The sequence below is a fragment of the Syngnathus floridae genome, chromosome 2 (assembly GCF_059516105.1).
Source record: "Syngnathus floridae isolate MCC-2025c chromosome 2, RoL_Sflo_1.0, whole genome shotgun sequence".
In the NCBI taxonomy this organism is placed as follows: Eukaryota; Metazoa; Chordata; class Actinopteri; order Syngnathiformes; family Syngnathidae; genus Syngnathus; species Syngnathus floridae.
Genome location: NC_142414.1, coordinates 6435572 through 6452177, shown reverse-complemented (window position 1 = coordinate 6452177; position 16606 = coordinate 6435572). Strand labels below are relative to the sequence as shown.

The 16606-nt window shown below is 42.6% G+C and overlaps 1 protein-coding gene across 6 annotated transcripts in view; it reads left to right on the top strand.

Annotated features, from left to right (window-relative positions):
• Positions 1-16606, top strand: part of LOC148401394 (ERC protein 2-like) — a 118437-nt gene that overhangs the window by 48464 nt on the left and 53367 nt on the right. For all 6 annotated transcript variants that reach the window (XR_015853178.1, XM_088356562.1, XM_088356572.1 and 3 more), the window contains one exon: positions 5179-5339. Coding sequence is in view for 5 of the 6 variants with exons in the window: in XM_088356562.1 (XP_088212688.1) it covers positions 5179-5339 (161 nt within the window). In the remaining variant the exon portion in view is untranslated. The remainder of the gene's footprint in view (positions 1-5178; positions 5340-16606) is intronic.

Sequence of the window (16606 nt, the reverse complement as noted above, 5' to 3'; positions counted from 1 at the left end):
CATACTTAAAGCAACACGCCACTGAATGTGTATAGTCTATACGTACATATGTGAAAAATTTGTGTATATGTAATATGTGTGATTGTGTGCTTTCTGGGGCAGTGTACACAGCTGCTGGAAGTTTGCATTTTCTCACTCCCTGTCGCTTTATTGTAATGATTATAATCCCTCCATCCCACCAGAAAGGGTCATACTCTATAATGACCTTTCCTTTGGGACCTGGGTGATGACTGGTGCTGTAGAGCCAATTATCCATCCATTTCTTCTCCCCCCCTCCCCCCAACACCAATATACCAGTACTTGTCGGTGTATCCTTGAATGACAGCGGTATTCTCTCATAGCTAATAAAAGTCCCACAACACAGAGAGGATGGACAGATATTCGCTCTGAGGTGGGAGTTTTGGATCCCAGCAGCAGCAGCAGCAGCAGCAACAGCAGCACCTTCTCAGCAGGGGGCTTGGAGGGGTGTATTCGTTTCGTTCAAATGTGTGTGCGCATATCTCTGTTGGGCGGGGTCAGAGCAGCACTTGTTGATTCTGTTGCATCGAATTACTGGCCGTCTGTCACGTCCAATTACAGTGCTGCGGGGCTGACGCACACAGGCTTCCTCTGTACGTGTGCGCAAGGGGTTTGTCGCTCACCTCCAGCTGTGTGGTGCTGACGTGACGAGCAACAAGTTTCCGCTTGCGATTTGCCCCGCTTGGCACTGTTCTCATCACCCGCGGGGAGAATCCCATTGCTGCTGTCAGTATCACCATATGCCTTATTTACTTCGTTTGGGTGTCCTACGATTTGAGTCCGAAGAATTGCAATTGGTTCTCCGTAAGTGGTTGTATAAACTGTGACCCGACATAACATCGCTCATGTAACACAAAAATATTCACGAGTGCTTTGCAACAGAAGTTTGGGTTGGCCGCGGCTCTATACCCACGTGACCCAATTACGGCACGGCTATTCTGCAGCGTGAACGTGTGAACTCCAAGGCGAGACCCCCCCAACCCAAAATTGAAAGTGGGCGAGAGAAACTCTGGGTTTATTATTTCTGTTCAGTGTTTTCTTTCACAGTTCCATCAGCCTATGTGGAGAGTGATCCTTTTCCGACTCAACACGGGTGTTGTAGAGGCCACACACACACGCGCACATGCGCACGCACGTAAAATACACACCTGCTCTGCATTTTTTAGTGCGCACTGATATGGAAGTCCAAAAATATCATAGTATCACATCCTTAGTTTTAAATCTGAATTGAATTGCTTCTCTTTGTATTTCATGTCTCTTATGATTTAACAAAATTATTTTGTCATGGGCTTACAGTATAGGAAAGTGTTGACTATTGAGAAATCAAACACTCTCGCCGTCATTACTTTACATCCAAACTCATAAATAAAATCATCTTGCCCCTCAGCTTCCTCTCTCAGCTTCCAATGAGGGGCAATTTAGAGCTCAGCGTATGAGATACACCTCCATGTGGCTAACGTGTTTAACTGCAGGCAGGATGGGGTTAAAGCTAAAGTGAAGCTGCCCACACATTCCAAATAGGATATAGTTGTTTGCATCCTGTGTGATGATGCGGTTATGCAATTTGAAATTGAATTTATGCGGTTATGCAATTTACAATTGAATTTCTGAGTGTCAAAAATAATTAGCAGATACTAGGCACAAGAATTTCCTACATTCACCTAGAAGAATAATTGCGAAGTTTTTTGATAATCTATTTTTAATTATTCGCAAGCTATTTCATTCAATAATAATTACGCATCATGACATTCATGGAAAGCTTTAACACACAGAGAGTGAACAAGTTTTGTTGACCGTTTTGCGTTTTCACTGCACACCCTTTTACGTCACGTATTTTACCACAGTGATTATAACCTGTCTGTGTAGCTGAGTTATCTTTCACGGACAAGTTTCACCCCCTCTCTTGTAGACGGGCACAACAACTGCGATGAAAAAAAATAGTGTGTTGAATTTATTCAATTTTATTTAGTCGGTGGTGGCACAAAATACATAATAGTCGTGCACTAGGAAAATAGTCTTGCTGAACCAGAAACAGACCTAGCCCACATTGTTCTCACTGAGTTTGGAGCATGCAATTTATCAAAGTAATTAAGGACATAAATGTGTTAATAAATTATTTTTTTTGTCTTTGTAACGTCGTTTCAGACCCAAAGATTGCATGTGCTGCAATTTCTTTTGGTGATTGATAGCTGGTTGGTTGTTTTGCAGATGTGTCTGCAATCGTTGTGTCTGCTGGGAAGTCAAGAAACGGGTTGAATGAGTGTTTCGCCCGCGCGTGTGTGTGTGTGTGTGCGTGCGTGCGCGCGCGCGTGTGTGTGTGTGTGCGCGCGCGCGCATTTGAATGAGAATGACCTCACATTAGTTATAAGTGCCATAAGAAAGACGGGAGCCACCAGCGGTTTCAGCTGCAGCTAACATTTTTGCGGTGGAGTCGAATACCTCTTTGCTCACACACAGAGAAAGACAAACATTGACAAGAGGAGTCTAAAAGAAAAGTATGGGTAGTTGAAGCAGAAAAAAAGTTGAACTCAGTTTACAAATGTCTAATGTAGTTAATACCGCTTTCATGCTTAATTTCCAGTTAATTTCCTCAGCACTGGAAGTCTGGGGCTCCGAATCCAATGTAAAACATTTTTGCTACAATTGTTACGTTTGTAAGTATAAAATGTAGTTTAAATAATTTATTATTTTTTTAATATTTTATTTGAAAAAAGTTGGGGTTTTTCTTTCAATCATTTTCAAAATATTTTTTTCCTAATTTTTTTGTTTTGGTTATTTGGTTAGTTTTATTCATGAAAATAACTCAGTTTATGCAACAAGGCTTAGTTAGGACAGCACTCGTCTCATTCCAACAAGTTTAGCAAACAAGCTTTGGTGACAGGTGGGAACAAACATTATAAATACGGTGCTGGGACTTTTCACACGCACCAAGTAATTTTTTTCCCCCCATGTGAAGTGAGAAACGCCTCCAAAATAATCGGGCCCCTACATGCAAAGAACATACTGAGCCATTGTGCTGTCATGCCGCTGAATGGACTTGATGCCTACTGAGCCAGAATCGAGCAGTCATGCTGTCTCCCCAACAAAAGATAACCATTTAGCTCAGTGCTCAAGCCACTCTGTGGCCATGATGTTCGCTGCTCGCTGATGTCAACAAGATGGAGGCTACATGAGAACATGCAGTCCCACGGTGGCCCAGTCTAATAATGGTTTGCTAAAACATCACCTGATCTTGGCACAATTCTCACAGTTGCCCCCCCTGAAATATTCTTTCTTCTCTGTGTCTCAAAGTAATCAGTCTCATGATGTGTAATGCGGTGAAAGACTTCCATCAGGCTGACTGGCTGAAATGGAGCATGGCTAATGCTCTGGGTGACTTTTCTTCACACCCTCTGTGGAGACTTACTGGGTTTCCTGTGCCCATCAACCGAAGCCTCCTTCTCACCCATCTGCCATCTTAATTCATTTGGCCCAATTATCGCCAGCCTTTTTTCTGCCGTCCTCCTGCTATCCGTCCAAATCTCTTGCAGCGCACCCCCGGTGTGGCATTTGAACCAGGCCTTTGAACCATCAACACCAACGCAAACGGACAAGGAGGATTGGGCCCATACCTCTGAGCCCCTCAATCAGCTTAGCCGGTCTCAGTAAGCCTTAGCCAGGCTGTGAGGCTTTACCTTGAAGTTGAGCTAAATTAGCACGCACAGGCTCGCCGCTAAGCCGATTAGCTCGCTAATTTTGCTAAAATGCATTGTATTCCTTATTAATGATGTGATTGTGACACAAGGGACTAGTCTGGGTGGTAGGCCGATGTCGGGCTGACAGATCTGTACGTGACGTGGGTGACCCATAATGGAGCTTTTCAAACAAAACATCAAACTCTGAAATTAATTCCAAGCTAGCCGTTTATCAACACCCCCCGCTTATCATGTGCTTGGGAGACTTTGATGTGATTTTAGACGTTTTGATGTGTTGTTTTCTGGGTGAATTAACCATTGGAAGATTATGGGATGAATTGTTCTTGCCAGGGATGTTGAGTCGATTTAGTTTTATAGCAAGGGGGTGCATTTCCAGACTACTATGACTCAAAAGCGCTTTTTCAAAGTTGTGTACGCCGCGATGCTAACTCGCACTACACCGGCTGCTGCGAGCGTGATCTGCGTGAACAGCGAGCAGACTGTCTAACATCTGTGAAACACACCTACGAAACAGGCGGCGATGAAGAGCGTCCTGAAAATGTGCGAACGATTTGGCTCCATCATAAAAGAGGCCCGTTCCCTCTTTTATGTCCCACCCCGTGGAGTGCTTTCCACTTCTTCTTTCATTTCCATTTCCCTTCTTTTATGTTACATCCAACAATAATTTGTCTTGTATGTCTTATCTCGGGGAAATTTACACATTGTCACAATTGAGAAAAGATGACTTGTAGTTGTTGTTTTTTCAATGACGTCATCATAATAATGACTACAGTGCCGCGTCCTTTTGTAGCGCGCTCGCTGTCAGACAATTACAATCTTCCTGTGTTGGGATAATGATGCCCTAAGGTCACATCCTGTCTGTCAGACGCTCAGGTGGGACAAGTGGGCCCGAATGGTTGGAGGGCATGTGCGTCCATTGATCTCACCTGCTCTCAAGTAGACAAACACTCCGGCGTGTAAAAAAATTAGCAAGCCAAAGGAAAGAGGAGGAGAGGGAAGACTTGCTGCTACAACAACAGACGCCGCTTATTTGACCTGCCCCTCATTTTCAAGCAGCCGTACATTCCATTCATTCATTTAGCCTAATTTTAGCCTTCTTTCTGACTGACATTAGCCCATTAGTCATACCTACACAATCTATTAAAAGCCAACACAACACCTCGATTGTAAAGTTAGCCTTTTAAAGGTAAATATCTTTTGATTAGTGGTATTAATTCAACAATATGCAAATTATTATGACTAATTTAGCTTTTGCATGCAGGAATACAGAGATGTTTTCTTACTCATTCTGGCAACCTTATTGAGTGTATTTTGTTTTATTACAATTGTTTCAATCATGAATTTTATATATGGATGTCATTAGCTGATCAGTGCAAATGAAAGACATATGAGCATCCTTGCACAGTTGCTTACGAGGCTTGTCTCCATGCTGTTTATACCTAAAGTGTGTCTCGCCCTTTACTAGCTGGAAGAGCTGATGGGAGCCCTGGAGAAGACACGACAGGAACTGGACACAACAAAGTTGCATCTGTCCTCCACCCAGCAGACCTTGCGTGAGCGAGACGGACATCTCAACAGCCTGCGGCATGAAAGACGAAAGCAGCTGGAAGAAATTCTGGAAATGAAGTTAGTTTCACTCACATCTTTCAACCTACCTACTTTAAATGAACTTGCTTTGTGCACTGGGGTACAGTCATGCCAAAACAGAAACGACCTTACCCAAATTGTAGTAAGACGAAATGATACACAGTGTCCACATGAGTCATACGAGGATATCAAAGATGGGATCAGCTATTGCTTTCTTGTGTGTGAGGAAAGTTCAGAGAGCAGATCCAATAAAATGTGTGATGCATTTTTTATGTGTTTGACAAAAGAAGAAAAAGAAAAGTGGAATTGGACATGTTTCAATATATGCGAGTCAATTCAGTGGAGGGACTGCATGTGCGTTTGTTTTGACGGGTTGGATAGAAAGTGTGTGTAGCTGAATATATGCACGTCTAGGTCTGAGACAGCATGTTTATAAACAGAAAAAGGTACCTGTACTTGTGCCAAGCACACACACGCACACACACACACGCACACACACACACACACACGCACATTCACACACACACACACACACACACACACACACACACACACACACACACACACACACACACACACACACACACACACACACACAATTTTCATATAAACTTTCTTCCTATCTGTCCCCCCGCCTCATCTAAGCAGAGGTTTCCAGCAGTACAAATGTGTTACATATGAGACAATCCCAAGATGTGCCTCTTTTTAGATGTAAAATTGCAAACACACTCACAAAACATTGCCTTGGCTGGTGAATTATTCTTGTATAGTCTGCTGGCGCTCGTCTTAAATCATTATTATATCACCGCTACAGAGATAGTTGAGGAAGAAAGTCAGTGTGATGGTTGGCTGACATAAACAGCAAAATTACATGTGCTGTTTGTGTGCAATTCCTCGGACTGGATGCCAGGCTACAATGCCACGAGCTAAGGAGGGGGGCGCTTATGCGCGTGTGTGTGTGTGCTTGTGTGTGTGGTCTTAGTGCATTCAATATAGTGCGCATGAAGAGGTTAGAAGCATGGGTTTGGGGTCACCGACGATGCGGATTAAAGGACTATTGAACTGCGGGTGGGGCGAAGAGAGGCGCTTGCATTTTAACAAGCCTCAGAGATGCGTATGGAGAACACACACGCACACGCACACACTCTCACACACACGTACACCATATTCCCACAGCACGGCTCTGTTTCAACTTTGCACAGACACAAACAAGCAGGCCAGATAGGCTAGAGAATGTGAAGTAATGGGAGAACGTGAGAGGGTGGGGGGGTTTCTTGCAGCAGTCGGATTCGGTCTGCACACACTGAAACATTTAAATCCTAGAAATCAGGAGAGAAACTTGTGCCAGGTTTCTTTTTCTTTCAATTGTAGTGTGGCATTTGTTGATGAAAAAGACGAATCATTTGCAGTACCGCTGCATGGAGTGAGTTCTTCTAGTGTTGGACAAGCGAGTTCGTAACGAAACGTATCGAGAGCCGAGTCGGCCGAGTGGCTCATTTGGCACCGGGGTTCCGAGTAAGTGCTGTAGGACGAAAAGTAAATTGTTCTCTCTCGTATATGCACCACATCTGCAGCCCATTTTATTTTTAAAAAACTGACGGCTTCCTTCCGCATGTCTTTGTCGCACCTCACTTGTCTCTTGAAGAGGAGTTGCACAAGTTGGAAGCATCACGCAATGAACTGTACATCAAAGTGGACAGACGTTGTCGTGTGAGCCTTTAAAAAAAGAACCAGGCATCTGTCACACTTGCATGTGTCAAAGGACAGAATAATTACAAGAGAGGCAGAAGAAGATTTAGGGAGGGAATAGTCTATGACAAGACGATGGATTCAGGGCGCGATTGATGAAGAGGGTGTTAAGGAAAAGGAGTAAGGAAATGATGGAAGGAGTGATAGAAGAAAGATGAGAGAAAACAAGGGGTGGAGCTGCAAATGACATGAGAAAAGTAGTGTGCGTGCGTGCGTGCGTGCGTGCGTGCGTGGGTGCGTATGTGCGTGCGTGCGTGCGTGTGTGTCTGTATAAGCCCACCATGTACTGCTATACCAATAAACATCCTGCTACACCAAACTTTTGGAACAGCACTTTAAGTTCTTCAACACTGTAAGCAGATCAAGAAAGAGCTAGGGGTAAGATTTGTATACAGTGTCCTATTTGGCAGACCTTGAACAATTTTACCATCCAACAGTTTCATTCTCATTTAGCCACAAAAAAAGATAATATATACAAATGCTTGGAAAAGATGACCAAATTCTGCTCGGTTTTGAGTGACACCCTCCACAACGTGTTGTGGTTTTAGTTTGCCGTGGTGTTGAACTCGAGATGCTCAACCCATTTCTAAATGTCATCACAAACAGTGAGTTGCGTTTGTTACACTTGCTGTAGTCTGACTTAAATTTGTTTCCTTAGTGTATCTGTATAGCGAAACATGTAAGCTTCCTATAGGGTGAGGCACTACCCATGATTATCAGACCTATGATTTTTATTTTTTTCAAAATTGATTTTTATGTGGTAGAATTTTTTTTGGCTTATTTTCTAAATTAACAGTTTAACATAAAAAATATTTGTATTTTATTTTTATTTTGATGTGGGAGAAATTATTTAGGCACATTTTTTAAATAGTTTAAAAAAAAGAACATAAAAAAAATTCTACACTCTGTCCCTTTAATGTCAGTATGACATTAAAAAAAGGTGACATATCTGTCTTAAGCCAAGTTTAAATTTCCCCAAATACCAATGTCACATTTGATGTTCACTCCTTTCTCCATCCAACAAGTGCGCTGCTTTGTTGGCAAGTGAGAGCAACCCGTGGCATAATGAAGCTTAGAGCAACAGGGACGTTATGACTTTCAAATCCCCGATGTAGACATCCTGTCTCCGTAGAGCCATCACCATGGTTACGGTGCCAAAACACTCGAGAGTCCAGCTGTAGAGGCAAGGTCATGTCCCTGCTTACTGATCTGTTTGTAGGGCCCAGACACTCTCAAGTACGCAATGAAATCATGGAAACAGTGCACATTTTCAACAATGTACACACGTTTACTCAGCATCGTGCTCCCGTTTGCGATTTTGAATCACTTCTACCTGCCTAAACGTGCTTACAGTACTCAGACAAGAACATGCACAGTCGACGGTTTGTGCTAGTGCAGAGACACAGACACGTAGCGATTGAGGCGTGCACAAGTACGGTGTTCAAGTGCGATTGTTGTGTTAAGGCAACGATGAGACTTCCAAGGTGACTGAAAGGGATTCTCTGTGCTGCAGTGATGAGGTGGAGCTGACCGCACATCACCTTCCTCTTCCTGAGCAGGTTTGTGTGCGTGTCGCCTCGTGGGAACTCGAGGCCATTCATCATGTCTGTCTGTGCTCCCGTGCCCTCTGACACCCGTGTTTACCTTCGACATGTGTGTCGGCTCGCTAGGTGTGTTGTTATGTCAGGCCCAGCCTACTTTGCTGCCTCCTCCATTTGGTCAGTAGGGGGCCAGATCACTACAGAAATTTTAGAGATAAATGAAAAGAGAACTTAATGTGGGGGGGGGTGGACTGAAATAAGAATATATCCAGCGGTTAAGTCTTTGGAAACAATATAACATGTACGAATACTGAACAAATTTATTAGACCAACAGCTGATGTAAAGTTTATACAGTGGTGGCCGGCGGGCGTTTTCAGTTGGGACTAATTGATCCAACTTTTTTTGCCGTCACTTTTCGATTACATTTAATGGAGACGTCACTGAAGACGTCATTGTCACGTGTAATGAATCGTCTACATCACTGAATTGCTTTAGGGGCAGAGGTCGTTAATGGAGGACCCCCACCCGAATACCTATTCCTGTTTTTCTGCTTTCCTGACGTGTACTAGTCCTGCAAAATGCAAAGTATGTTGTTTGAAATTCATGCGGCCTCTATAACTTAATCACTTGGAATGATTGCGCAATATTGAAATCAAAAGGATGCACGGTTCAACATCTAAAGAAACATTTCCATAATAGGATGCAGAGTTGTTGCTTTGGAGAAACAACTGTTGAAAAATAAAATACTGAGTGACACATCGAAGGTGATATTTGGGAACTAAAGAGAATCAAGTACATTTTGTGTAGAATCGCCTCTCTTTTATTTTACGACTTCACACTGACTTTGGCTGTTGAATGCTTTCGTCTTTGTTTGGCACTCTCTCACTCCCCTGATCTATCTCTTGAAGGCTCGAAGAAGGCCTGGAATTTATCACACGTACCTAATAATTACTATCCCAGGAAATGGTCCTGAGGAAGTTGAGAAGTAGGCACACTAGCCCTGCTAATTAGTGTCCCTCGCAAAGGCACACACACACACACACACACACACACACACACACACACACACACACACACACACACACACACACACACACATACACACACACACACAACGAGCTAATTAGTGTTATTTGGCTGCTGTACAAGTCTCCAGTCGGCTTAATCTGATTGGCTTTTTGGGAGACTGACACCCCCAGTTTTGCACAGTTGTGTAAATCTCCGGGCTAATTGACTGAAAGCCTCGTGTTTGTGTGTGCACATGAGTGCGCAATTGATTAGGCAGCGAGGCCCCGCAGCCATAAAGAACCAGCCCAGGACACAGCACCCAGAGGTGACCAGTGATGGCCTCCTAAACTGCAGTCCAGCCCTCGGGGTCACTGATGGAATGAGGAGAAGGAAGTTGGTAGTCAGTTTAGAAAAAGGGGTGGGTCACAGGAAGAGGGGCTCTTAAGTAAATGTCCACTAGTGGCTTTTTAAATCAGATTTGAAAATCGCTGAATGTACACACGATGAGCGAGTTACATCATGGATGCCAACGAGAGACTTTGGCACACCTGGGTGTGTAATGTCGTAGAATGTGCTGAGTTGTAAAGCAGCAATTTAAAATGGTGGCTTCGAGAAATGCCAGCTTGGTTTACCATAATGGGTGTATAAAATGTTTCTCTACCCAGGCATAGTGAGCGAGTAGAGCTTACTGGCACATAATCACACGCTGCGGTTTGTATCCACACACAAACACACACGCACACACCTGATTTCGGGTTTGTCTGTCCTTGAGCGTGTTTTTCTCTGAATACTTATTTTAAAAAAAACTCTAATTAACATCTAACATTCTTACTTTGTTGTTAGAGTAAAGGTGTTATTTAATAATTTCCAGGCTAATGTATCTAGTTTTGAGATGAATTAGCAGCACAATAAAGGTGTGAGAGGTGAAAAGCGCAGCAGCTTTTCTTTGAAAGTGGTCAATTTGGTTTGGATTCATTGGAAGATGAATCAGATGCTGGAATGAGTTTTGTCCTTGACCAAGTGCCATCAAGGTTCTTTTATATGGTGACCCAAATGTGTATGTTTTCTAAATATGTTACCATGGAACCTGCTTTCAAAACACGGTTACTATGACGATACAGTACATGTCGTTGCACCTTCCCATGAGGTTTTAATTGAGAAGAATGGCGGAGCGGACCGCCACCCACTCAGCAGCAACTGCTGGCTCTTTTTGGATTTTGAACGTGTGTCTGATTTGGTTAATTTATGGATGCGGATTCAAACTGTAATTATCATCACGCACTTCTCGCGAGTGACAGGAAACAGCCTGAGCAAGTATACGGATTTGTTTTGATGTGCATTAAACGTGTTTATGTGCACTCAAAGCAAGCGCCAAATGAGTTTGTTTTGCATACCAGTGCCAGTTTTTACCATGAGGAAAAAAAAAAATATGTTACAAGCTAAAGCTTTGAGAGCTCAAGAAAATAAAATCACACGGGAAAGGAACAAAACATTTATTTGAAGCAAATGGTTCCGTTCTAAAAATGCATCAGTAAGACAGAGGTGGCCTTCATGTGTGGAGAAAAAGGACTGGTCACCACTTGGAAAATAAGACGGATGTCCTCCAGAGACAAATATGGTTCGAAACAGTGTGAGAAGAGACAATAGCTTGGCATCCTGGCTGTAGATGAAAAAAAAACCAGACTGTCTGCTGAATAAGGTTGCCATCTCCAACAAACACTTAAGGCAGTAAGAAAAAAAAAGTTCATGAAAGAAGACAGATTACCTTTGTGTTAAATCAAAATAAGATTTGTGCAAACATCTGCTTGTATTTTGGAAAACAATGGACAACATTTGTGCAAAACCAGTAACTCCATTACTTCATAATAAAACATTTAAAAATATATGATAATAATTCTGGGGCATCAAAATTGTTTTGTCACTCCAGGCATGTAGCATGCTTTGCACGCCACTGGTTAGAGCGTACAATTGATATTATACTGGAAAAACCTCAAAAGTTTGGTCTTATGGTTCTAGTGAAGCAGCAAATTGAATTTGTGGGATTCTGCCAAACAATTTATCCTGGGATGTGAAGCCACACATGATATCCATTTATTGTCCTGTGGCAATTTTAGGCTGCAAGTATGTCTCAAACATTGTCAAAATTGTAGTGTGGCTTCATCCGAGCCACTTTGTCTATTTGTTACAAAGCTATGAAGGAATACACCCCCCCCACCCCCCACCCCTCCACCCCGCTCGGTGCGCACACAGACGCGTGTTGAGTGCAGATATTCACTGAATTTGACAAAATGTATTGAATTACAACAAAACACTCCCTGGCACTCACTGCCTTATTCTATACACAGGTCTCCGAGTTCAGCATTTACAAAAATCAAATGTGTGTATTTGGCTTTGGGTTACACTTGATTGAATTAGAAGAAATGGTGCACACATGTGCACACGCACACAGAGGCTCTCACAAACACACCTTACATGCACACTGATTTCTATTAAGTTAAAAAAAAAAAAGCACGTTGAGTGTCTTCTACCATTGCAAGGGCTTTTACGTGATAAGATCGGGCTGGAGTGCTCTCCTATGCTGGATTCCTGAGCACATCAAACAACAGTAAACCACATCACAGAGGCGGGAAGAGCATAGCTCCATTAGCTAGCCCATAAAGAACACATGTGTATGCATGCGTATGTGCGTGTGCGTGTAACAGCCGAGCTACAAAAGGTGGACACAAGAAGGGTAAACCTACTATGATATGCGGCCACCTGACAATCTTACAAATTGAAGTTCCCAAATGTGAATGGGCAAGCCATAATTGGCGCATAACTTAATAATTTGTACAACATACACATGTACTGTCAATATTATCGTCATGTGAGTCTATTTTACAGTACATTTCATTCATTCCACTTCAGTCATAGTTTAATATGATGGTCTGTTTAAAACACATAAACATTATAACGTTTGTGACACCAGCAAACCAAAAATTTAGGAATTTGTTTGTAGGCCAGATGGCTCTCATTAACTTTACTTGTATACACTGGCGGCGCTAAAAGGGGAGCCACAAGGGCACAACCCCCCCGGACATGTGCCAGCCCAGATACTTTTTGGGTATTTTCTGATACTTTTCAACACTTCTACCCACATACAATAGAAACATACAATACATTTTACTGAAGAATTGTTAGGGTACATTTATTGAAGAAAAAAAAAAAAAAAAAAAGCTCCGCCAATGTTGGTATCCAAGTGATACAGACATAACCCCCCAACAGAAACACACACACCTAAACAACTCCACCAGACTCCATTCACGTGTAGAACAAGTCTGTCATGTCCATGACCTCTTGCACAGCATGCATACCGAAATGTCCCCGTCACAAGGTGTTGGGTGACACATTGGGAGAGGTAGGAGGAGATCCAGTCAAATGTCTTTCAGCGGGCACTGAAGAGGTACTCAGAGTGACCCAGATGGGGTTTATGGCTTTTCTTTTTCACATTAATTTGAAACAGATCCGCATCACACATGCAGGCCAAGCAAGATGTCGTGCGATATCGTCACTCTCTACTTAGCCTTCGGGGGGGGTGGGGTGGGAGGGGGGGGGTCCTGATTGGAACAGGATCTCATCTTCATTGTTTTGCTGTCTGTCTTTGGCGTGAAAGGATGTCATTATCATTTATGGACAGCGTAAGCTTGTCTAGCCCTTTTTTTTTTCTTCATTTTTTGGGGGTGGGGCTGAAGCACATAAATCCAAGCTCCCCCAAAATATGAAAGATCTTAAGAATTTTTTACTATGTCCTTTTTTTAACAAGCTATGGAAATGTTATGACCTCAAAGTGCTTGGTATAAACGTCTTATCAACAAAAGTACAATACATCCTCCCTTCGCCTCAAAAATTGTTTGATCCACCAGATGCCTCCCGCCTCTACTTAATGGATCCAATCCTGTTTCTTCCAGTCACATGGATTGTTTGAGTCAGTCGTTCTATCATACTTAGTCAAGGCTACTGTATGTGGCTTTCCTTTAGTTCAGAGTTAATTAAGTTAGCTGATATTTTTTTCCAGCTAGGAAACGTTACAGGTGGTCAGATGGGGAAAATACAAAGAAAATGTAGCTGCAGACATATTTGTCCCCATGACTGTATGGAATGAAGACGCACGGCCCACCCTGATCTGCGCTAAACCTTTGCTAATATGTATTTATTCAGGGCTTAGCCTGCCGGCTATCATTTCATCTTTTTTGCCTTGCAAGTTGATGTTGTGCCCGCCCAAGGCCCACGTAAAACTCAAACGATGACTTAAACAGAAGAGCGTGATACCACACAGGATGTGCAGAAGAGAGGATCGCAAACTAAATGATGGGTAGCAGTAATTACGTACTATAGCAATTCCTAATTGCTCCCTGCTCCTGTTGTGTGCTTGGTTTTGTTTGAGCATGTCCAATGTAACCAATAACCAGCAAAAGAGTCTCTGCCAGAGCAAACAATCACACAAACAGCGGTGAACCGTTCTGAAGTCTTTCATGGTTCCGCCGACACCAATAGCAAGACATCTCGGGCAAAAATTAAGTCAGAAAATAATTTCAATGTGTCATTGAGGTGTTCCTAGCGCGGTTTGTTTGTTAGACTAAGAGAGCTTTGGTTTGCTGACATCAGTGTCCTGGTATTTCAGATTAGCGCATAATAAACATAAACATGGGTGCATGGAAACACACAATTAGCTAAAATGTCAAACACACTTGGACACAGACAAACATAGTATGTTTTATAACAACCATCTTCGTGCTCTTTGCCAATGTGATGTCATTTACAGTTGACAAGATGGCCTCCCCCTGAGATTGATAAAAATGAGTGGGTTTTTCTGCCTAATTCATATTCCACAAATGGAATACTAACCAGAACGGCATGTTTAGACTTGTGGGGGCACATAGTACATAATGTGGTAAAGAAAATGTTTTTACTTTCACTTTATACTTTAATAGGATAGTGTTAAAACAACTATTTATAATAAATATTGATGTTGTACATGTATAATGCCGACAGTCATTTGGTCACATCTTTGTACTTTTTGGATGAAAGTTATGTTTCCAGGTAAGAAGAAACACAGTGACCCCCGCACCCACAAAAAAAAAGCCTGGTAGTATGGGCTCTATTAGGGAGATTGCGTAATCCTGACCCATCATTGTCTTGGGGTGTCCAATTTTGAGTTTGAAAACCCCCAGAAGACCACCACAACTAAGGAACTGAAATCCCCAAATACTCTGGATATTTTTCAAAACCATTAAATATGTGCGATGCAAAGCACAAATTGTAAGCAGAAAGGAAGGAGTGGCTTTGTTTCTTGCATCAAACTGGCATGCAAGTTCACACACTGTCAGTATCAACATCAATCTTTGCATCAAAGAGAAAAAAGTGATGATGTATGAGACTGCAGTTTTGTCTTTTGATTTGTCATAAATCCATTCAGGATTTTCACAACTCTTTGAAATTTCAAATGACAATAGCTGGATGGAAACTCCTCTCATGAAATAGCCTCCACCCAACTGTACCGACCTGGCAGCTCATAAACAAACGTTCCTTTATGTAACCACGGCCAGCAGAAAGCCGAAGTGGAAGGCATTGTTAAAATAACTGTGATGTAACCCACCCAAGGAGCTTGCTTGGCTCGTGTTTGTTATCAAGGTGGAAATCAGCGGTTCTGTCAGTAGCATGCAAACTACCGGTCTCTTTATTAGAAACCAGACATGAGCTGGAACAGGTGTGTGCAGGAGGAGCGGCTGAGTACTCGACAGTTGAGTCACTCTGAGTTTACGTCGTCTCCGCGCACGTTTATATTCATGCACTTTTGCCGACATTGCGACATCGCGAAGTTCATGTCAGAAATGCCGACCGGCGTTTGCACTTGTGATTACAAGGCACATACTTTGGCCGCTTCATGCTTGCGTGCATGTGAATTTGCTGCCTCAGCTGTAATTTTTATTCTCTTGTAAAATATAAAAAGACACAGTGTGTTCCAGTAAGTAAAGCTTTGAATCGTTTTCACATGAACCATATTTATTATAACTTATACTCATAACTGCAACTATGTCTCTGTTAGGAATTCACACCGAATAAGCAAATCGCAATGACAAGACCGAGTGCACCGGGGGCATGATCTGTCTGCACCACCTACATATAAATTACTCAGATTATAGAGCAGAGTGACTGTCTGAGTGTGCGCATGTGTGTGTTTGTGCATGTTCTATAATGAGTTAACGTGTTTGAGATTTCATTCGCTCGCACTTGGGTATGTGACTCTTTCCAAGTGTTTTTTTCTATTTCTATTGACGTTGAAGTCATAGTGAGTTTTCATTAAAAGACCAAGTGCTAATCACGTTACTCTTTGATCCTATGATCCTCCCTGATCTGTTTAAATATACAGCAGACCTGCCCAGACCTGGTTAGCGCTCCTCTAATCATCACCCTGATCTCATCCTCTGTGTGTGTGCGTGCATGTGTGTGCGTGCATGCGTGTGTGAAGCCCTACGTCTGCCTCTTCACATCTGCATCTTTATTGCAGTTTTTTCTCAGTTTCATTCTTAGCTTTGAACGCTCATGCTGTCAAGCCGACTTAATGAAGTCTATATAAGTTAGTATGTGGTCAGAGTGTGTTTGTGTCGCAGTCTATAAACATGATGCACCGTTCTTATGGCCTCATCTCAAAACAGAGCGGGTAAAGATGCTTTGCGTAGAATGCACCGCACATGTAGGTGCACATACTCGAGTAATGGCATTCTCTTTTCTTAGCTGGAGGCATTTCTCCAAAGACACTTTTACGATGCGTTGAATTGATGTGCAGTAAGAATTTTCGTGGGCCTTATTAATGATTTTTTTTTAGGATTTGCCGCTAGGGTCTCATATTAGAGATACCTTTTCATTATAATGCACTTCAACACAGGCGCTCACAGGCTGTTTTAAAGTATTGGGACATTGTGATTCTCTTGTAGACAGACAGACAAACAGACAGACAGACAGACAGA